General features: G+C 52.2%; 1 protein-coding gene and 1 long non-coding RNA gene across 3 annotated transcripts; one reads left to right on the forward strand and one right to left on the reverse strand.

The window, feature by feature from the left end:
* Positions 1–2,957: 2,957 nt before the first annotated feature.
* Positions 2,958–10,976, reverse strand: ORMDL3 (ORMDL sphingolipid biosynthesis regulator 3). 2 transcript variants are annotated; one of them, XM_010375521.2, is made up of 4 exons: positions 9,356–10,976; positions 5,915–6,105; positions 5,025–5,176; positions 2,958–4,598 (listed from the first exon to the last, which is right to left on the reverse strand). In XM_010375521.2, exons 2-4 carry the CDS (start codon positions 6,086–6,088, stop codon positions 4,463–4,465), a joined length of 462 nt encoding a protein of 153 aa, XP_010373823.1. In that variant the 5' UTR covers positions 6,089–6,105; positions 9,356–10,976; the 3' UTR covers positions 2,958–4,462. The 2 variants fall into 2 exon arrangements, with proteins under 2 accessions (XP_010373823.1, XP_010373822.1); XM_010375520.2 differs by having other exon boundaries at positions 5,915–6,110.
* LOC115894863 lies at positions 9,625–11,420 on the forward strand. Its single transcript, XR_004055082.1, has 2 exons — positions 9,625–9,682; positions 10,967–11,420. It is a non-coding gene; the product is annotated as an uncharacterized LOC115894863 (long non-coding RNA).
* Positions 11,421–21,285: the final 9,865 nt, after the last annotated feature.

Here is a 21,285-nt window from a genome sequence, read left to right on the forward strand (position 1 = left end):
CGGACTCAGACCACCTGCACCCGGGTGAAATAAACAGCCTCGTTGCTCACACAAAGCCTGTTTCCTGGACTTTCTTCACACAGACACACATGACATGAGGTCAGGGAAGAACCAAAGGTTCCAGGACAACCAGTACCTGGAATGATTTGCCTGCCTTACTTCTAGAAGGTGAGGCAGCCATGACTCAGTAAACAGGGCTAAACATCACAGATCCCAGATTCTCCTCTGCCCCTCATGAAACCCATCTAAAGGAAAAAAGTAGCAGCTACTGTCCCAAATAGGGAAAGTGAGACCCATTTTCTACATCTCCCACAGCAGAGTTGCCCCCTTGTTCCAAGGGGCCTGAGGGATGGAAAGGCAGGCCCACCACGCCCCAGCCAGACTAGCGCCAACATTGACGAACAGAGGAACCAGGGAGGGATGAGGGGCACGATTGCCAGACTTCACATTACTAACCTCAACGGGTCATTTCTTCCCTTGGCTCTGATTCTTGGGCTCCCTGCCTTGCTGTATTCTGCAAGGCAGTTGGATGGGTGCCTCCCTACCAACAATTTCCCAATGAGGCGGTGGTAAGTTGGCCTCAGAAGAAACAAAAGCTTCCTGGGATCCACTTCCCCATCCTACCTTTGGTCACCTTCCCCTACATCCCTTCTGCCTGTTCCAGGCACTTATCCACTCACTGCTTCCTTCTCTGTCTCTACCCCCATCATGGTAGTTGATTCTCAATTCACCACCACCCTGGGAATTCCAGGTGTCCGGAAAGACAGTGCCCGGGAACCACAGGCCCATCTCAAGTGGTACCCACCTCCTCTCTGACCTTAGCTGTTCACCAGAAATGGAAGTTGTGAGAATCCCTGCTGCAGATCTCTGCACAATTCCTGGCCTCTGAATCTCAGGAAGCTACAATAATGAAATTGAAAGTTGTCCAGGTGTGGAACTTCCTGGATGGGTGGGTAGGGCTGGGTGCCCCACCTCCCAAGCCTTTAGATAAGCCACGTTATAACTAAGCTGGAGGCAGATGAGGCCAGAACCACTTCTTCTTGGACCCAAGGAGTGCGTAGGAGATCCTGATATGTATTCTAGGTGAGTTTAGGCCAGACAGTGGTGCACACCACGGCGCCCTGGGCCATGCAATTCAGTGTGTTTGGAATAGAGAAATGGAATATGAGTAGGTATCAAGTGCCAGCAGGCAATGGCTATGTCTGCGCCAGGGACATGAGGACTGTAACCCAGCAGAACCAGCTGCCCAAATGCCCAGGACAACAGCAGCTAACACCTGGAGGGAACAGGGTGGGCCTGTAAGGAGCACTCAGCCTCCCTCCCCATCCGTGCTCCTGTGTACACTCTCAAGGAGATGCTGCTCTTCCTTATCTGGATGCCACCCAGCTTCTCCACCTACCTCCTTCTCCAGGGAGAGGCCTCTGGCCTCACCCGTGTCCTCTCTCAGAGATAACCACCCTGGTGAGCCCAGCCTGTCTTCCGGCCTCTGCATGCCTCAGTTCTGAAAGAACATTTGAAGGGATGACAGAGGCCAGGCGCAGTGGCTCACACCTGTAATCCCAACACTTTGGGAGGCCGAGGCGGGCAGATCACTTGAGGCCAGGAGTTCAAGACCAGCCTGGCCAACATGGCGAAACCCCGTCTCTACCAAAAAAAAAAAAAAAAGTAGCTGGTTATTGTGGCCCACACCTGTAATCCCAGCTACTCGGGAGGCTGAGGCAGGAGAATCGCTTGAACCTGGGAAGCGGAGGTTGCAGTGAGCCAAGATGGTGCCACTGCACTCCAGCCTAGGTGACAGAGCAAGACTCAGTCTCCAAAAAATAAATAAAGAGATGACAGTGATGGTAGTAACAATTATAATAATAATAACATGGCTACCATATATTATTTACTATATGCCAGGCACAGTACTAATGCTCACAACAGCCCTAGGAGGCATTATCCTTACACAACAGTGGAAGAAACTGAAGCTCAAGAGAAGTTGACATAGCAACATGGCTAACAAGTGGCAAAGCTGGGATTCGAACCCAGATCGTTGTTGATGTTCCCCAGCACCTCACCCTGACTGTACTCTTGCAGGCTGGTGAAAGCAACCAGGGCACCCCTACTCCCAGGAATGAGAGCAGTGGCTATATTTCTCTTTCCAATACTGTGTGGGCTCTATTGGGAGAGAGCCGGTGGCTGGACTTGGGCAAATACCCCACACTCTCCCTGACACTCACTCCAAGGCTGCTGTGATGGCAGACCAGGGCCAGAGACCCTAGGTTGCTGGGGGCAGCCCCTCCCTTCTATCTGGGACTTTGTGCCTCTCCTGAGAATAGCAGCTCATACTGCGCAGAACACACTGGAAGTTCAGCGCCCTCATGAGATAAGGATTCCTTGCTATAGGACTCCTCTCTCCTAGCCATGGTGGACTCAGGAAGTCCCCAGAACCTCTTCCCCTGCCACTCAGGCTTATGGTGGGAGGAGGAAGTATGAAAAGTCCCCTCCACTGAAAGGCCAGAAGGAAACGCAGCGCTCCCAGGGGAGAGGTGACTGGGGAAAGGCCTTGGGGAGAGAAGTGAGAAACTGGAGAAGGACTGGAGATTTACTGGGAAGGACTGGGCACCGCTTGGGACCCTGGCTCCATGTGTAAACCACTGCTGGACTGCCCCCCTCCCTGGCCATGGCACAGGTCACCCCAGCCTGTGGGGCCAAGGCGCAAGACCAGTCGGAGAACAGCCAGGCAAAAACACAGAGAATTTTGCTCTCTGACTACTGCTGCCGTCGCCGCCAGTTCCCTCACAGCCCCCTTGGGGGATTTCCCTGCTGCAGCCAGCAGAAAGCCCAGCAGTCCCAGCGCCCCTCCCGCCACTGTCAGAGCTGCACTGATACCCCACCAGCACCTCGGCAGGAGCTGCTGCCCACACCCCTGCCCCTCCCCTCAGCCTTCCAGGAAGCAGAGGCCAGACACAGGGAAACAGGAACATGTTGCCCTTTTATTTGCGTTTCTCAGAATACTGTACAAAGGGAGTAAAAATCCTATACACACTTTGCTTAGAAAGATTTTAAGGTGAAAGTTCCCTATGATACATGGGGTGGGAGATGCAGGGCCAGGAGGCAGAAAACAGGCCCAGTGACCTCTCCTGCTCCCTCAGGCCCCTAGAAGAGGACACAGGGACCCACGCCTTTTCAAAATTAACACTGTCCCTAGCCGAACTGGGGAGGAAGGAAGCTCTGGGCCAGGCTCAGGCTCCCGGCCTCACTCTCTTCTCTGCAGGCTGAGACAGCGCCTACAGGCCACGCCTTGCTCCTTCCCCTGTGCTGCTGAGCAGGGACCCTACAGGACTCTCACCACCGACCCCATGTGGGGTGGCCTCACAGCGCCACATGTGCCTGCCACATAAGAGGCCCTGCCCAGTGCCAGTCTGCATGAGGAAGCTAAGGGGTGAGGAGGGCCTGCAGAGGACCACAGCATCCATTGTTTCTGTCACAGCTTCCCCATACCCCTGCACGAGTCAGGACCAAGTTGGACCTGTGCTTACAATCACTCATGGGCCTTTTCCCCACCTATCCACCCAACAGCCAACCCAGGAGTTAAGCCCACAGCAGCCTCCCTCCCCTATTACTATCACATTCTGTGGGTAAATCAACCCTCCAAGCCTGCTTCCCTCCCTGCCCACATCCCAAAGGAGACTGGGTCTAGCTTGTGTCCCTACCCCTCCCTCCCTTACACCAGTCCTCTGCTGCTATGTGGCCCCATTCTTCTAAGTCTCGATTCACTAACCCCCTACAGCTCCCCAACCTCCACCAGGCCAGATGGCAGCAATCCTGGCCCCTCACCTCTGGGACCAAGCCATCCACACGCCACCCCATCTCCCCCCACCTGACCCTCCCCACTCCCAACCAGGGCCCCGGGTGGGCTGCAGGGAAGCTGCCAAAAGCCCGAGACTTGGATTAGACAGCTCTCTACCCAGAAGGGCAGGGCCCCATCCCACACTTGCTTCCATACACAAAAGCACACACTGCGTGTCATCGAAAAAACCTAGGAATCACAGTGAAACAATCCAGAAGCCGCACCGCCCTCTGCTCCCTACACAGGGGTTAAAGTGCTTTGGCTGCCTGAGGGCAAACAAGTGAGCAGGGGTTTTTCCCCTGGCCTCCTGTCCCAACTGTGCGGTCCATGTTCAGCCCAGGAGCCAAGCCCATTCCATGACCACCTCCATGGAGTCTCTATTCAAAAAGCAAAAGGAAAAGATCAAAAACTTCAGAAAAAGTCAGAGCCCGGGGGCCTACCCCAACCCCACTACAAGCTACTCCAAGTTGGCTACTGGGGGAAGCGAGGGGGGAAACTAGGCCCAGAGGCTCAACCCCCATCTCTGGCAGTGTCCAGAGGCTTCTTCTTTCTGTGTTCAGTGTCGCAGCACATGCCTTTTACCCTACCCCTCCCCTGCCACCCTGGGCAGGGGAAGGGGCTGCCCCCTCAGTACTTATTGATTCCAAAAATCCGGACTCCGTGGAGCTGGGGCAGCTTGGGGATGAGCACGCTCATCAGGGACACAGTGTTGAGGACGAAATGGATCTGGTCGTACTTAGTGTAGAAGCTGGTGAGGAAGTACCTGGGAGAGGAAGGATGAGGAGAGATATAAAAGACTGTTGGGAGGACCCCTTCCTCCCCCACTTCCTGCGTAGGGAAAGGCAGAATCCTGACAGCTAAGGAGTAACAGAAGAAGTCCCCAGACCAGAGTAAGAAGCAAGAGCTCTCAGGCTAAAGAGGCCCCTCCCGGCCCAGCGCCACCCCCACCTCCCAACTTCACCCCAAGCCTGTGGGCCTATCTCACTAGCAGGAAGAAAGCTCCAATGGAGGAAAGATGGGGCCAGGGAGGCCCAAAGCCTGAGCTCAGGCTAAGACCCAGGAATATTCCAACTTCCTCTGTTCATCCCTACACCAGGAGCCACAGCAGGGTTGATAAGCATGACTGGGCCCTGGGGTCCTCCAGGCCTTGCCCTGCCTGCTGGTGTCTTCCTGTAGCCCAGGGACTCACAACACGATGGGTGTGATAGTCAAGAACTTCCGAGAGGCCGTGAACTGGACCCCATAGTCCATCTGCTCCCAGTGGGTTAGCAGCCTCGCCTTGCCCTGGTCCGGGGTCTCAAAGGGTGTCCCCTTCACCGTGTGCAGGAAGATATACATGCCCTGGAGGAAGAGGTCTTTGTTAGAGGATACAAAAGGGAAAAGGCCCCTGCCCAGCTCCTCCAGCCAGTCACAGACAGAAGTAACTCCCAGTGATCTGGAGCTCCCCTCTGCTGGGCAGGGGGATATGGGCTAGAGGTCAGGATGGAGCAGCTGGGAGCCTGGCAGGAGAAGAACAAGGGGACTCCCTCGGGGACAGGCTAGGCCTGGCATGAGAATGCGTAGCCACGAGACAGGCACCGAGATGCTGCCCCTCCAGGCCACTCATAGCCCCCTGTGTCTGCTGGGAGGAGGCAAGCGATGGGACTAAGCCCTGCTTACCCTCCAAAGAGGGCAAGGTAGCAAGTGGTGAGGGAGCAGAGAAGGGCAAGAGTGGAAGACGGTTCGAGAAGCTAACTTGAGAAAGGGGCATTTCTGTACCAGCCTAGGCACCAGGACTCCCGGGTCCTGGGAACTCTCTGGAGTCCTTTGTTTGGTTCTCAGGGGCACATCTTCCAGGCCCACAGCCACCCCACCCTAGAGATGTGGAAAAATCTGCAGATTTGATTCCTATCATGGTACACAGGGCAGGAACCCAGAAGGGGGAGCAAGGCAGAGAGATAAGGACTAGGCCTGGGCTCTGGAGGCAGACGTCAGTATGTCACCCTGACATCTGGGCCAGGCCCGACAGGCTCCTCCTATCCCTCAGCCCTGCCAAAGAGCAGCCCGGAGGGCGGGAGCAGGCAGCAGGCAGCCTCTCACCATGTTGTGGATAAGGTTGGTGAGGGTCCAGACGACAGGCACACTCACGAAGGGGATGCTCAGCAGCACGACGTGGAGGAGACCGATGGCCAGCACGTAGGAGAGCCAGATGCCGCGGCTGTTCATCACCCGCGTGTTGGGGTTCACCTCGCTGTGCGCTGTGCCCACATTCATCCTGCTGCCCCTCTCCACTGTTCTGCAAACAAGCAGCACAGGTCGGACAGGTCACACTGCTTCCCCTGCCCCCTCTCACCCTCGGATCCCGCTGGGAGGCAGGCTCTTCTTTCCCTGAGAACTCCAGGCAGTTCCACTCTTTTGATTCTCAAGCATGGAAGGTAGAGAAAGTCCATGTGGACTTAGCTCCACTCATTTCCTGCTGCTGGGCTGGGATAAACAGCAGGCTGCCCCATGCATTATCCCATTGGGACAGGGCCCCAGCAGGGCATCGGAGGACAGGTCATCAAGAGGCATGCAGCCCCAGAGCAGAGAAGTCAAGGCCCATCCCCCAGCCTCATCCCCTATGGCACTCCCATGAGGACGCTCTGCCGACAAAGCCCCAGAGACAGAATTCTCACTCAGCGTAACTCCTGCTGGACTGTGTCTCACTGAGGGCCTGATGTGGGACATCCACTCTTAAGCCCTTCCCATCAGGAAGGAAAGAAGTGAGGCCTGTGGGTACAGGCAGCAGTGGATGAACTATTTTGAGGTCACTGCATCCACTCACCTCCTCTAATTTTTTCAATTCTGGATCTCCCCAAACCCCAACTTAGGAGGACTGATCAGGTAGAAAGAATGAAGTGGGGAGAGAGGAAGACAGGAGAAAACAACAGACTAGGGACAACCTTTGCCCAGGCCTGGAAGGCACCCCTCCTGGGTGACACAAAACAACCCATCCAGATGTTTTCTCCATTTGGCAGCCACTCAGGCCAACCCTTGTGGTGCCACCCACTCCGCTGCCAAACCACCAGGGCCCTTTTCCCCACAAGAGAGGCGAGGATAGAGAACGTAGCCAACACCTATAACTCCCACAGAGAGCTGGAACCCACATCAACGTATGTCTCCCAAGGGCACAGACTCGAACCTGTGGCCTTCCTCCTGCCCCCGTTCTTCTCTGTCCTGCCCATCCTTCCCTCAGTCTCCCCTCTCAGCACCTGTTTCCAGGTGTACATTAGCACCGTGCCTTCCCCTGCCCAGCACCAATGGTAGGAGTCCTGCAGCAGGAGGAACCAGGAGGTGGCCGCAACCCACAGTGAGCAGAGGGAAGTAGAGAAGGAAGGGGTGGAATGATCTGCCCCTTGTCCAGAGCTTGGCTGTCCCCAGATCCCTGAGGGCCCTGTGACCAGGAGAAAACGGAGACAGACAGCACCTGTGTACTGGCTCACCTCCCTATCTGAGGTAGGGTCCTGCTTGCCAAAGACCATAAGGTCATCACCATGTTGACAGCCCCATCTTTCCTGGGAATGCAGAGAAGAGTCCCAGATGGAGATATTCTAGAAGTACCCAGAAGGCCACCTGCCTCATGCCCCTGCAGCAACCCCCTCAGACCCAAATGCTATCTATCTATCTCTGACTAGGAACTAGCCAAACCTGCACAGGAGCCTGAATCCTCAGGGGCCAGTTCTTTACTTCCAGGATAAGAGGAGCAAGTTTCCTCTTCTCAGACAGCTCCAAGCTTAGAGACCTCAGGGCAAATGTGACCCACAACACACCATCCCAACAAGCAAACACCCGTGTGCCAGCCTGAGGTGCACTCTGATTGCAGTGATGCTCCTGGGAACCATCAGCGCAGCCCATTAGGCTGGATAATGGAGCCTAACAGAAATCCTAGGATCTAGAAAGCCAGAGCTGACTCCCACTGTTTATCGTCCCAGGGCCTTGGGGCTTCAGCTACTCTAGCAGCCCCTGGGACAGCTACTACGCAAAAGCCTCCACCTGAGAGGAGAGGGTGGCATGTGGCTGAGAAGTGAGGGCTCTGAAGGACTTACCTCTAAGGAGAGGGAAACAGCGTCCCAAGTCTGACCTGAAACGCCACCCCATCACCTCTCTGTAACCCGCACCTACAGGGGTGCTGGTGTAGAAAGCCCACTAACCCTTCCTAGCAGTTGTCCAAGAGTGCCAAAAGCCTCGTGGAATCCCAGACCACAGGACCCCATACCCCTTTCTGGCTTTCACAGGGCAGCCAACAAAACTCGATGAGCCTAGGAAAAGACTAGACCTAGGTCCCAGCCGACACCCTCGGAAGCTTCTTCCTGAAGCCTAAACACTAGGTACCCTGAGAGCAGGAAACCACCAGACACCCCTGAAAAAGAAGAGATCAATAAACTAACAAAAAGACTGGCAGCCAGGAAGCACTCGTGAGACTTTCGTGTGACTATGGGCACATATCACTTCCATTAGTAAAACAGCCAACCGACCCCTCCCCTAGATGGGGAGAAACAGAGAGAAGAGGCTGGCACAGGTCGACTAGGTCTACAGGAGCTGAGCTAAAAACTTTTGCTGCCACAGCTGGCAGGTGGCTGCTTAGTGCCGGGCCCTGATGTGGTTTCATAACCTGCCTCAAACCAGAGCCTGCAGCAACTCTGTTCTGTTAACCACTTTTTTGCTGGTAGCTCTTTCCCCCTTCTTCCCTCCCCACCCCCTCGGCTCCACGCACAAATATTCGTGCCCAGCCAGTATGCCAGACACTCAAGCCAAGGCTGAGCACCACCAGGGCAGCCACCAAGTGAGCCCTTCCCATTCCCTCCCCCAGGAAAGAGCAGCCCTCACAACAGCAAACCCCCTGTCTTGGAAGAGGAGCACAAAACATCCAGGCCTGGATGGGGACCCCAAAGGGGAGTCCGTGGCAGCACGTCACGATGCCACTTCCATTCCGCCCACCCCGCAAGCTGCAGGACCACAGCTGATCACCTCTCAACTTTGGCCCAGCCACCCCGACTGGGGGAGGGCGGTGGGAGCGGAAAGCGAGTGCCCAGGCGAACCCGCAGTAAGCAGAGGAGAGGAGGAGCGAAGAGGCGGAGTCCTCACTGTTGTTGGGGTTTTCTGAGTGAGACCTCGGGCGCGGGGCCTGGGGGAGGGGTCCCGCTCTGTTGCCCAGTCTGGGTCCTGGCACTCGGAACCCGGCCCGGTCCGGGACCCCACAGCCATCTCCACGCGTTCACCCAGCTCTGGAGGCAGCCAAACGTTCATCCCCGAAGCCCAGCCGCTCCCCGACTCCCACCCCTAGCAGAGGCGCTCCTCCCGACGTTCCACCCCCGGCCTCCAGCTCGCACTTTATTCCTTGGCCACCTCCCCGGCCGCTGCACCCCCTCGGCTGATGCACTCCGTCCACCCCCAACTCCCTCTGCCCCCGTCTATCCAGCCCGGGGCGCCTCCCCAGCAGCCCCTACCTTCCCTCCCGCCCCTCCCCTAGCCCTGGGGCCTCCTGGTTCTGTCTGGGCTCACCGTGCGGGGCCGGATATCGAGGGCCCGGGAACGGTTCCCGGGAGCGGGGTCCGCTGCTGCTCCAGCAGCTGTAACGACCCGCGGCGGCAGCCTCCCCGCTGGCAGCTCCGGCCGAATCAGCGCTCCGCGCCGGCCCCCGCGACGTCACCGCCCCGCGCCGGCACGCCCGACGCCTCCTGGGAGTTGTAGTTTCCTCCGCTGGTTCCCGGCCGGCCCGCCCGACGCTCCTGGGAGTTGTAGTTTTTCCTGGGCTCCGTTCCCGGACTCTCCGGGGACGCGCGGTTGGAAGTTGCACCGTGACGTGTCAGATCGGATGATAGAATTTTGGTGCGTAACAATTCCAACTTTTGCTCCTGTGCCCTTCAAGTGTATTTTATCCGTGCCCCAGTTTTGCAGATGAGGAGACTCGGACTTGCAAGTAACTTGCTGTAGGTCTTTGCTGGGTGCCAGACTGGATCGAAACCCAGATATTCTGACCCCAAGTACAGGGTTTTTCCACTGCACCTGGCTGCCTCCGCCCTGGCCCCAGATTGGCTCCTCCAGAAACAGACTAGCCTGGCCCTTTGCCCTGCTGGGCCCTCCTGGGAGCGCGCTTTTCACAACATTGGCTAGGGTGAGGGTCTGGAAGGCCCAGAACGGAGCCTGCCTTCTCCTTCTCAGTCACTCTTGGCCCAGGCTGCCCCGGACCGGGCCACTTCCCTGGCCTCCCCGCACCTGACGTGAGAAGAGGCCACGTATCATAGATTCCTTGATCAGTAGTAAGGAGCCTGAGTTTCTGTCTCAGGTCAGCTTGTGTGGCTTTGAATGAGAGGTTCTGGTCTACAGTTTTCACATCTGCATCGTCTAAAGGCAAGGGCACAGACTTTACTGCCTGGTAGACATAGGGCAGGCCCTCCTTTATTGGCAATGTGACCTTGGGCAAATTACTTGTCTTAATCTCCAATTCCACACCTGTGAAACCCCACCTCCAATGTTGTGGGAACCCAAAAAAATGTATGTAAAGCACCTGTTGCATTGTATGAATCTACTTAATATTACTTTAGGAGGTTGCTCTTGAGGTCTCCTCGGTGACTCCCATTCTCCATGTCACCAAGAGGCCTTGTCCGAGTAGTTTCAGCTCCCTACCCAGCTTCTTTCTAAGTCCACTCTATGCAGGGCAGGGCTGGAATAGCAAGATCAGATGATGTCATGGCATGCCAACCTGACTCTGAATGGCAGTTCATGGCACCCTGAACTGAAAGTGAGGGAACAGGAAGGAAAAAGGCTAGCCCAGGGAAACTGGGGAGCACTTCACTCAGACTCCACCTACCCTTCCTTCACCAGGGGGCTGCCAGGAAACAGTTGTCACACAGCTGGAGTGGGATCCCCAGAGACACTTAGTGGTCACCAGGCAGGTGGGTATTTGAACCACCCAGAGCAGAACAAGCAGCTTCTTGAATATTTCCAGGGCCAATGGCCCCGAAAGGGTTCATCCCAAGATCGAAATAATCACCCGAGTCTGAAATAGCTCTGCCTGTGTCCTATGGAAGTTTCTCCTGGTTTATGGAGGTGCCTTTCCTTATAGGCATCTTTCTGCAGACATAAGCAAACCCAGTGTTGTTCTTTTCACAGAAACCTCCCCCGCATTAAGGCAAGAAAGGTGTCTGTTTTTTCCGAAGTGAGCCTGCTTGACTCCTTTGATTTTTCTCTGGGATTCTTCATCCTCCATCAAGTTGATCGATTCCTCTGGATCTTGGTCAGTTTCCTGACATCTCTATATAAAGTTCAGTGACCCAGACTGAGTCCACGTCTCAAATGAGGTTCTGACTAATGCAGAGTCTAACAGAACGATTACTGGACACGTCATGCACTATTAATAACCCCTGTTATCAAGGATTTTTTTTTTTCACAATAGGAATGAACAGAGTTCTGACTCACTCTAGGTTTGTGGTAAATTGCAGATCACTTTCTGCTTTATTTAGCCGGAGTCCCTGTCATCATCTTTCTCCTTCTCTAACTCTGCCCTCATAATTACCATGTCTTCCCCAAACGTTCTTCAACTGTGAATAGCCCTAAGCACTACGCAGAGTGAGTGACAGCTCTCTTATTTGGTGCTGGGGGACACACAAACCCTTGGACAAACCATTGTCACTGTGTGCCAAGAAGCTGAAAAATTCTCCATGCCTCAGAGCCATAATTACACTTCTGGTAGCATATTCTAAGGAAGTCATCCCATGTACAGGAAAAGCTGCAATGTGTCAGGATGTTCATTCCAGCAATATTTATAGTAGTGAAAAACTGAAAGCAACCAAATGTGCAAGAAAAAAATTACAGTATATCCACTGGATGGAATAGTATGAAGCCATTTAGGACAGATTATGAAAACCCTGTGGCAGTATGGGGAAATGTTTGCTAAGTTATATGAAAAAATAAGGACACAAAATAGCATAAGATACATTCCCCAGGGATATAGTCAGCAAAGTCTAGAATGAAGAAAATTAGGACAAACACTCAATTCCCTTAACAAATAAAATTGGGGCCAGGTATGGTGACTCACGCCTGTAATCCCAGCACTTTGGGAGGCCAAGGCTTGAGTCCAGGAGTTCGAGACCATCCTGGACAACATGGTAAAACCTCATGTCTACAAAAAATACAAAAATTAGCCGGGCATAGTGGTGTGTCTATAATTGCAGCTACTCAGGAGGCTGAGGTGGGAGGATCAGTTGAGCGCGGGAGGTCAAGGCTGCAGTGAGCTGTGATTGTGCCACTGCATTCTAGTCTGGGCAGCAGAGTAAGACTCTGTCTCAAAAAAAAAAAAAAAAAGAATAAAAAAGGGGGAGAGACTTACAGATTAAAATAAATTAAGTGATATCAACTAAAAGTCTTATTTGGATCCTGATTCAAGCAAACTGACTTTAAAAAAAAAAAAAAAAAAAAAAAAAGGCCGGGCATGGTGGCACATGCCTATAACTCCAGCACTTTGGGAGGCCAAGGCAGGCGGATCACCTGAGGTCAGGAGTTTGAGACCAGCCTGGCCAACGTGGTGAAACTCCGTCTCTACTAAAACTACGAAAATTAGCTGGATGTGGTGGCGGGCGCCTGTAATCCCAGCTACTCGGGAGGCTGAAGCAAGAGAATCGCTTGAACCTGGAAGGCAGAGGTTATAGTGAGCCGAGATTGCACCGAGATTGCACCGTTGGCACTCCAGTCTGGGCGACAGAGCAAGGCTCTGTCTCAAAAAAAAAAAAGAAAAAAAAAAGATTTTATTAAGTTATCAGGCAAATTTGAATACTGACAAGGTATTCAATGATATTAAGGAATTCTAAACATTTAGGCATGATATGGAATTGTGGTAAGATTGTTTTTTTAATTTAAAAGAGTCCTCTCTGGCCTGGTGGGGTGGCTCACGCCTGTGATCCCAACACTTTGGGAGGCTGAGCCGAGCGAATCACCTGAGGTCAGGAGTTCGAGACCAGCCTGGCCAACATGGCGAAACCCCACCTTCACTAAAAATACAAAAATTAGCCAGGCGTGGTGGCAGGCACCTGTAATCCCAGCTACTTAGGAGGCTGAGGCAGGAGAATCATTTGAACCTGGGAGGTGGAGGTGGCAGTGAACCAAGATCATGCCATTGCAATCCAGCCTGGGGGACAAGAGCGAGACTTCGTCTCAAAAAAAAAAAAAAAAAAAGAGGCCGGGCGCGGTGGCTCAAGCCTGTAATCCCAGCACTTTGGGAGGCCGAGATGGGCGGATCACGAGGTCAGGAGATCGAGACCATCCTGGCTAACACGGTGAAACCTCGTCTCTACTAAAAATACAAAAAAAAATTAGTCGGGCGAGGTCGCGGGCGCCTGTGGTCCCAGCTACTCGGGAGGCTGAGGCAGGAGAATGGCGTGAACCCGGGAGGCGGAGGTTGCAGTGAGCTGAGATCCGGCCACTGCACTCCAGCCTGGGCGACAGAGCAAGACTCCGTCTCAAAAAAAAAATTTTTAATTAAAAAAAAAAAAAAAGAAGTCTTCCTTGGTCGGGCGCAGTGGCCCACACCTGTCATCCCAGCACTTTGGGAGGTGAGGCAGGCGGATCACAAGGTCAGGAGTTTGAGACCAGCCTGGCCAGCATGGTGAAACCCCATCTCTACTAAAAATACAAAAAATTAATCGGGCATGGTGGCACATGCCTGTAATCCCAGCTACTCAGGAGGCTGAAGCAGGAGAATTCCTTGAACCTGGGAGGCAGAGGTTGCGGTGAGCCGAGATTATGCCACTGCACTCTGCCTGGGTGACAGAGTGAGACTTTGTCTCCAAAAAAAAAAAAAAAAAAAAAAGACCTTCTTTCAGACATACATAAAATATCTGTGAATGAAAGATACGGTGATTGCATTTGCTTCAAAATGCAATCTGGACTGGGAACATTAGGGAAATAATAAGATGGGCCATGAGGTGATAATTATTGAAGCTGTGTGATGAGGACATGAAGTTCCTTATATTATTTTCTCTACTTTTTTTGTAGACAGAGTCTCACTCTGTCACCCAGGCTGGAGCACAGTGGCACAATCTCAGTCCTGCCTCAACCTCCCGAGTAGCTGGGATTACAGGTGCGCGCCACTACTTCACGGTAATTTTTGTATTTTTAGTTGAGACGGGATTTCACTATGTTGGCCAGGCTGGTTTTGAACTCCTGACCTCAAGTGATCTGCCCACCTTGGCCTCCCAAAGTGCTGGGATTACAGGCATGAGCCACCGTACCTGGGCTATTTTCTCTACTTTTTTATTTTTAAAACTGTTCATAATAAAAAGTCTAAACCTGCATATACATTAATGATTACGATAAGCCAAAATAGAGCAGCACTAGTAACGTCCTGTGGCACCAGACTGCCAGGGTTCAACTCGCAGCTCCTCTAGTTACCAGCTGTGTAACCTTAAGCAAGTTACTGAACCTCTCTGTGCTTCAGTTACCTTGTTGCTAAATGAATTGGCAAGTGACACTGGTGTTTGGAAAAAATGAAGTAAATGAAGATGGTGATGATCATGATAATACCCACCTCATGTTGTGGATATTAAATGGGTCAGTAAATGTGAAATGAAACACTTGAAACAATTCCTGGCATATAATTAAGTGCTCAGTATGTGTTGCCTTTTATTAATTCATTCCATGTTTGAATGATATTTGAGCATCTACTTTACTAGGGTTATGGAAATTCAACAAAATAGAAACAGACCTTGGGCTGGGCACTGTGACTCAAGCCTGTAATCCCAGTATTTTGGGAAGCTGAGGTGGGAGGATAGCTTGAGGCCAGGAGTTCAAGACCAGTCTGGGCAACATAATGAGACCCCACCACCACCACCACCATCTCTATAAAAAATAAAAATAAATTAGCCAGGCATGGTGGTGCGTTCCTGTAGTCCCAGCTACTCAGGAGGCTAAGGCAGGAGGATCGTGTAAGCCCAAGGAGTTCAAGGCTGCAGTGAGCTATGATCTCAGCTATTTCACTTCAGCCTGGGTGATACAGCAAGCCCTGTCTCCTAAAACAATAAGAGCTGGGCCTGGTGACTCATGCCTGTAATCTCAGCACTTTGGAAGGCCGAGTTAGGTGGATCATGTGAGGTTAGGAGTTCGAGACCAGCCTGGCCAACGTGGTGAAACCCCGTCTCTACTAAAAATGCCAAAATTAGCTGGGCACAGTGGCGCGCCCCTGTAATCCCAGTTACTGGGAAGACTGAGGTGGGAGAATTGCTTGAACCCAGGAGGTGGAGGCTGCAGTGAGCAGAGATCACGCCATTGCACTCCAGCCTGGGCAACAAGAGCGGAACTTTGTCTCAAAAAAAGAAAGAGAGAGAGAAAGACAACAATAAAAACAACCTTGAATCAGGACGAAGGGATTCAGGGTGATCTTTTTCATTCTCTAGTTTCAAACTTTGCATAATGTGATATTACTTTTAAATTTTTTATGAAAAGTGTTTTAAAACAAAATGAGCCTCTGTCACAGGCTCTGCCTGCCCTCTGGAGCTCCTTAGGCTGCTGAGGTAGACACGTTCCCCAGCCTCAGTGTGCTTTCATCTGGTGATCTGGGAGTGGTGATTGGGCCTCTGCTTGTGAGAGATACACCGTCTAGTGGGGACCGAACGTGTTCCCAGGATGCTGCTGGCCATGTTCAAAGCTGAGAGGAGGGGTGTCAGGAACAGAGCCCCTGGCCAGGCGCGATGGTTCACGCCTGTAATCCCAGCACTTTGGGAAGCCGAGGTGGGCAGATCACGAGGTCAGGAGATCAAGACCATCCTGGCTAATATGGTGAAACCCCATCTCTACTGAAAATACAAAAATTAGCCGGGCGTGGTGGCGGGCACCTATAGTCCCAGCTACTCAGGAGGCTGAGGCAGGAGAGTGGCGTGAACCCGGGAGGCAGAGCTTGCAGTGAGCCGAGATCTCACCACGGCACTCCAACCTGGGCGACAGAGCGAAACTCCAGCTCAAAAAAAAAAAAAAAAAGAAAAAGAAAAAAAAAAAGAGCCCCTTCCCCTGGGGGAAAGAATGCCACCTCTCCACTCCTACCCCTCCCCTCCTCCCCAGCCTGCTTCCTGAAGGTCAGGTGGTGAGGTCATGTCCAGAGCAAGTGCAAGGAAGGAAAGAACTGCTTATTTCATTGACAGTTGTGTTTTTATTTTTGTTTGGGTGGGGGATATCCCAGGCACATGGTGGGTAGAAGGAGGGGGAGGGGAGGGCAGATGTTAAGCAGACAAAAGAGCAGCGAGTGACCCTCCAGAAAACTACTGAGCCAGTCAGAAGCCAGGAGCGGGTGCGGGACTGGCAGCATCGCCAGCGGGCACTCTGTTCTGCCTCCCTCACCCAGTCCTGTGGTTGGCTACTTTGGGCTGTGCAGAGAAAGGGCTGAACTGGTCAGGGCCACTGGGCCCCCATCCTCCAGTCTGTGCCTGGGAACAAGAACCTCCCTGGGGAACCAAGTGCAGGGAAGTACCTTAGGAACCCCTCAACCTGCATATTCTTTGATATGGACAATTGACACTCTCCCATGAACAAAAGCAGTTAGAAAACTGGAAGTGTTTCAGATCAAGAGGACAATGGATAGAAAAACAGTAGGTTCAAGACAAGACCCCCTAGCTCCCTACCAGCTGAGTTCCTCCTACTCCTAGCCTCCTATCCTCACCTGTCTAGAAATCTCAGTGGCCACTGTTCCCAGATCACCTTCTACTGCCTAAGGTCAGCTCCTCCTTCAGTAACAATCACAGCAAACATTATTGTTTGCTATGTTGCAGGCACTAGGCAGAGGGCTTTATTTGTCTGTTACAGAACTGCCTCCCCCTAGGCTGCTAGGCTTGCTCCCTGTCTCACATTTGCATTTCCTGAACAGAGTGAATTCTCAATAAATGTTAACTGAACTATGTAACAGAACTGTTACCAGAAAGGGGTCCCAATCCAGACCCCAAGAGAGGGTTTGGATCTCACACAAGAAAGAATTCAGGGCGAGTCCGCAGTGCGAAGTAAAAGCAAGTTTATTAAGGAAGTAAAGGAATAAAACAATGGCTACTCAGTAGACAGAGCAGCCCCGAGGGCTGCTGGTCACCCATTTTTATGGTTATTTCTTGATGATACACTAAGCAAGGGGTGGGTTATTCATGCTCCCCTTTTTAGGCCATTTAAGGTAACTTCCTGACGTTGCCATGGCGTTTGTAAACTGTCATGGCGCTGCTGAAAGTGTAGCAGTGAGGACAACCAGAGGTCATTGTGGTTGCCGTTTCGGTTTTGATGGGTTTTGGCCAGTTCCTTTACTGCAACCTGTTTTATCAGCAGGTCTTTATGACCTGTATTTTATGCTGACCTCGTATCTCATCCTGTGACTTAGAATGCCTTAACCGTAGGGTTCAGACTCATTTTACCCAGCTTCTATTTAAGATGGAGTTGCTCTGGTTCACACGCCTCTGACAGAACTGCACATCCCAGACCACAGCCACACAGCTCTCCCTTGTTCTTGTCTCAGCCTCCTACCCTTTTCCATCTGATGGACTCCTATACATCCCTCAAGGCCTACCTCACCTGTCACCTTCTCGGTGCAGCCTTCCCCAGGCCTTCCCCAAGCTTCATCCTCCAGGCTCCTGTGACCCTGGCAGATCCCTCAGCCCAAGCCCACCCCTAGGTGATCAGATGGCTGTATTTGTGCACACACCAGTCTTCCCTCTTTGGTTAGCTGGGCGTGGTGGTGCGCGCCTGTAGTCACAGCTACTTGGGAGCGTGAGGTGGGAAGATGGCTTGAGCCCAGAAGGTTGAGGCTACCAGTGAGCTGTGATCATGCCACTGCGGTCCAGCCTGGATGACAGAACGAGACCTGTCTCAAAAAAAAAAAACAAAAACCTCAACTCTGAATCCCCAGTGCCTAAGAGGCCCTGGTACACAGTACGTGCTCAGATATATGTTAAGTAAATGAGAGAGCACCTCCAAGCATGGCAGCATGAAGTGTATGTGTACACCCCTTGCTCTTTTCCGCAGGGAAGAAGAATAGCAGAGGCCTTTGTTGTCTTCCCCCCAAAACTGCCCAGTAGCCTGGCATTTGATGGGTCCCTGGCTGACCTGATACAGAAGGTAGCCCTTCTTTATCTTCTCTATCATCTATCTATTTATCTATGTATCTATCTATCTTCTTTTCCTTTCAGTTATCCCCCTATCCAGGCTGGACCTGGGGGTCTCCAACATCAGGGAAGGAAGGGGATGGAGGCCTGCTGAACTTCTTTCCCCTAGGGTCACATGTTGGGGATATAGAGTTACCACCCTTAGAGGGAGGAGCTGTGACTCAGACTGCCTGCGGTGGGAGGCTAAGAGGCTCTCTTTCTTGGGCCCTGAACTTGGGAGCCAGGGCCCTATCATGCCTCAGCCTCTTCCCTGCCTGCCATTCTAGACATGTGGAGCATCAGGCTAGAAGGGATCTCAGACACTGTGAAGGTCCAGAAAACAGAAAGGATCTGCCCCGTGACATAAACATCTGCTGGTCTCGGGTCTAGCCCAAGAATTTCCCCAGGCACTGCACAGGCCAAGACAGAGCATGGGACTCCCCAGGGATGGCTCTTCCAGTTCCATGCCATGTGTCCCTCAGGTCTTTATCATCTCACACCTAGACCTTTGCCATAACTTGTTTTCCTGCCACCAGTACATCCCCAACACAACCAACACAGTGATCCAAATATCAAATCTAATTTTAAAAGCTTTCAATCCAACCAGATGCGGTGGCTCACGCTTGTAATCCCAACACTTTGGGGAACTGAGGTGGGCGGATCGCTTGAACGCAGGAGTTTGAAACCAGCCTGTGCAATATGACCAAACCTCATCTCTACACCAAAATACAAAAAAAAAAAAAAAAAAAAAAAAATTAGCTGGGCGTGGTGGCATGCACCTCTGGTTCTAGCCCCTTGGGAGGCTGAGGTGGAAGGATCTCCTGAGCCTGGGGAGGTTGAGGTTACAGTGGGCTGTGATGCCACCACTGCACTACAGGCTGGGAGACAGAGTGGGACCCTGTCTCGAAAAAAATAAAAATAAAAACTTGGCCGAGCACAGTGGCTCACGCCTGTAATCCCAACACTTTGGGAGGCCAAGGTTGGAAGATCACTTGAGGTCAGGAGTTCAAGACTAGCCTGGCCAACATGGTAAAACCCCGTCTCTACTAAAAAAATAAATAACAAGAATAAAAAAAAAAATTGGCCGGGCATGGTGGTGCACACCTGTAATCCCAGCTACTCAGGATGCTGAGGCAGGAGAATCGCTTGAACCTGGGAGGCAGAGATTGCAGTGAGCTGAGATCAAGCCACTGCACTCCAGCCTGCGTGACAGAGTGAGACTCCATCTCAAAAAAATAAATAAATAGGCTGGGCGCAGTGGCTCACGCCTGTAATCCCAGCACTTTGGGAGGCCAAGGCAGGCAGATCACCTGAGGTCAGAAGTTCAAGCCCAGCCTGGTCAACATGGTGAAACCCGTCTCTACTGAAAATACAAAAATTAGCCAGGCGTCGTGGCAGGTGTCTATAATCCCAGCTACTCTGCAGACTGAGGCAGGAGAATCGCTTGAACCTGGGAGGCAGAGGTTTCAGTGAGCTGAGATCATGCCATTGCACTCCAGCCTGGGCAATAAGAGTGAAACTCCGTCTCAAAAAAATAAATAAATAAAATAATAAAAACTAAATAACACCTTTTTAATCCATAAGCCACGGAATCAAGTCCCAATGCATTCATGGCATGCAAGCCACAAGGATCTGCTCCCTTTTTACCCCTGGCCTTTGCCACCACCCCCTCCATCCACGCGGTGATCTGGAAGCCAAGCCATTTCATGCTCCCTTGCTTTTGCATGCTCTGCTTCACCACCCGAGTAACTCAGCCTTTAAAGCCCAGCTCAAATGTCACTCCTTGGTGAAGTCTTCCTTGATTATACCCTGGAAAAGCTAGTATACCAGTTAAGGATGCTCTCAGCGGAAAGCAACAGAAAACCCAAATAATGATTCTTACCCTAGATTGCCATTAGAATCACCTGAGGAGCTTTTGAACATTCCCATCATTGGCCGGGCCCGGTGGCTCAAGCCTGTAATCCCAGCACTTTGGGAGGCCGAGACGGGCGGATCACGAGGTCAGGAGATCGAGGCCATTCTGGCTAACACGGTGAAACCCCATCTCTACTAAAAAATACAAAAAACTAGCCGGGCGAGGTGGCGGGCGCCTGTAGTCCCAGCTACTCCGGAGGCTGAGGCAGGAGAATGGCGTGAACCCGGGAGGCGGAGCTTGCAGTGAGCTGAGATCCGGCCACTGCATTCCAGCCCGGGCGACAGAGCGAGACTCCGACTCAAAAAAAAAATAAAAGAAAGAAAAAAGAAAATTCCCATCACCTGGCCAGGCACGGTGGCTCACGCCTGTGATCCCAGGACTTTGGGAGGCTGAGGCAGGTGGATCACCTGAGGTCAGGAGTTCGAGACCAGCCTGGCCAACATGGAGAAAACCCATCTCTACTAAAAATACAAAAATTAGCTGGGCATAGTGGCATGTGCCTGTAATCCCAGCTACTTGGGAGGCTGAGGTAGGAGAATCTCTTGAACCCAGGAGGTAGAGGCTACAGTGAGCCGAGATGGTGCCACTGCAGTGCAGCCTGGGTGACAGAGTGAGACTCTGTCTCAAAAAGAAAAAAGATCTCCATCACCAGACACATACCAGATTAACTCAATCAAAATCTCCGTGGGTGTACCCAGGCATGAGGAGTTTTCAAAACTGCCTGTATTCCAGTATGCAGCCAAATTGAGAAGCACTGAAATTAGGGGGTTCTCTTTCTCACGTATTGAGTCTAGAGGTGGCGGTTGCTGGTGTTGGTTGAGTAGCTCAGTGATATCCAGGCCAACATCTCAACCTTCCCTTTATGCTTTGTTGTCTCATGGCCACAAGATGGCCTGAGTTGACCCTTTCATGTTCAAAGTAGGGGCCAGGCATGGTGGCTCATGCCTGTAATCACCACCACTTTTGTGGGGGCTGAGGCAGTAACCCTAGGAGTTTGAGACCAGCCTGGGCAACAAAGTGAGACCCTCATCTCTACAAAAACAAAAACAAAAATTGTCTCATTGTGGTGGCACATGTCTGTGGTTCCAGCTACATAGGAGGCTGAGGCAGGAGGATTGATTGAGTTTGGTGGCAGTCAAGGCTGCAGTGAGCTGTGTTTGCACCATTGCACTCCAGCCTGGGCAACACAGTGAGACCCTCTGTCAAAAAAAAAAAAAAAAAGTCCAGTGCAGTGGCTATGCCTGTAATCCCACACTTTAGGAGGCCATGGAAGGTGGATCACCTGAGGTCAGGAGTTCAAGACCAGCCTGGCCAACATGGCGAAACCTCATCTCTTCTAAAAATACAAAAATTACGTAGGTGTGGTGGTGCAGGCCTGTAATCCCAGCTATTCAGGAGACTGAGGCAGGAGAATTGCT

This window comes from Rhinopithecus roxellana, chromosome 19 (assembly GCF_007565055.1).
Source record: "Rhinopithecus roxellana isolate Shanxi Qingling chromosome 19, ASM756505v1, whole genome shotgun sequence".
NCBI lineage: Eukaryota > Metazoa > Chordata > Mammalia > Primates > Cercopithecidae > Rhinopithecus > Rhinopithecus roxellana.

Coding starts and splice junctions, on each gene's coding strand:
- ORMDL3 (XM_010375521.2), bottom strand. CDS start 6,088: ATGAATGTGGGCACAGCGCACAGCGAGGTGAACCCCAACACGCGGGTG. Junction 5,177..5,914: donor CCAACCTTATCCACAACATG/GTGAGAGGCTGC, acceptor CTCTTCCTCCAG/GGCATGTATATCTTCCTGCA. Junction 4,599..5,024: donor ACTATCACACCCATCGTGTT/GTGAGTCCCTGG, acceptor TTCCTCTCCCAG/GTACTTCCTCACCAGCTTCT.